This window comes from Electrona antarctica, assembly GCF_951216825.1.
Source record: "Electrona antarctica genome assembly, chromosome: 5".
NCBI classification, from domain to species: Eukaryota; Metazoa; Chordata; class Actinopteri; order Myctophiformes; family Myctophidae; genus Electrona; species Electrona antarctica.
This window is the reverse complement of record NC_136810.1, coordinates 47,897,948-47,899,164: the sequence shown is the minus strand read 5'-3', so window position 1 is coordinate 47,899,164 and position 1,217 is coordinate 47,897,948. Positions and strand designations below refer to the sequence as shown.

The 1,217-nt window shown below is 47.5% G+C and overlaps 1 protein-coding gene across 1 annotated transcript; it reads right to left on the bottom strand.

Moving 5' to 3' along the window:
• Positions 1-326: 326 nt before the first annotated feature.
• LOC306924016 (induced myeloid leukemia cell differentiation protein Mcl-1 homolog) lies at positions 327-827 on the bottom strand (the record flags this gene model as incomplete). The annotated part of the gene is made up of 1 exon (XM_079502359.1): positions 327-827. The coding sequence occupies one exon, from the start codon at positions 825-827 to the stop codon at positions 327-329; it is 501 nt and encodes a 166-aa protein (XP_079358485.1).
• Between the last annotated feature and the right edge of the window lie 390 nt (positions 828-1,217).

Below are 1,217 nucleotides of genomic sequence, written 5' to 3'. Positions count from 1 at the left end.
TTAGAGAGGTTGGTAGGAGACAACCCGTCTCCGGGCAATCGCTCGAGCTCAAGTACCCCTCGTGCCGAGATCACGAGAAACCCGTCCCGTTCCGGTGATATCGTAGTGATGACACTGGGTGTTCACGAAACGATTGCAATAAAAAAGTGGTTGTGCTTGGAGACATGTCATGTCGGTTCCACACGTTTCTTTATTTGATTTATCTTGAATAATAAAAACAAATAAAAGCAAGACGGCTTTCTGTGCAGGCTACCTTTTTTTTCACAGAGGAAAACTAACGCATGTACCACAACATTCAACATTGCCCGGCCATTCCATGTTTTTTTTTAATTAATTACACAGTGGCTCCCCGACGGTAGCCGAAAGAACTCCACGAAACCATCCCATGCGTCGTTCTCGACCAGCCATTCCCGTTGGTGTCCGAGGAGGTATGTGGAGATCTCCTGGCCCACCGATTCAACGACGGAAGGCTTCCTGTCCTCCTCCTTGAGGTGCCGACACACCACCGCCCCGAAGGCCACGAGGCTGGCGACGCGACCCCAGTTTGTGCTTCCGTCACTGAAGCAGCTCTTCGCCGCTTCACCCACAAAGCTCATGTCGTCTCCCCGTCTGTCCGACTGACACTGTACTGACATTGTACTGACATTGTACGCGAATTGAGGGGTTTCCATGATCTGCTCCACGACTCGATTCATTGTTGAATGAGCTTTGCTTTCATGTCTGCTTGGCTGAGAGGATGACACACCTGCAAAGTCCATTAGGACACTGCCGATGAGGTGTCTCGTGTCATTGTCCAAGCCCCCGTCCCCTGCTGCTGACAAATGCATCGTCGGTGTTGACACTTTGAAAGTTTACTTCAAAAGAAGGCACGACTGTAAGCTGGTATACGGCTGGTTCTGTAAGCTCTGTCTTTCTGGGTTGTATGTAAGGCCAGATATCTTGACTGGAGTCTTGATGGAGATGGGCTGCTTGCGTCTAAACTAAAGGGCAATAATCAGTATTTATATCGGGCTTGGCTCCAGTGGTCTGGATGCTATATAGTACCAATATACTGTGCGGTAACTCTGGCGGCCTATCGAATACCCACCCATATTATGATGTGAAGGTGAGCATGGAAATACATCACATACATAAAAGAATAAAAAAATAAAAAATAAAAATAAAAGCAAGACAGCTTTCTGTGCAGGCTACCATTTTTCACACAGGAAAACTAAATA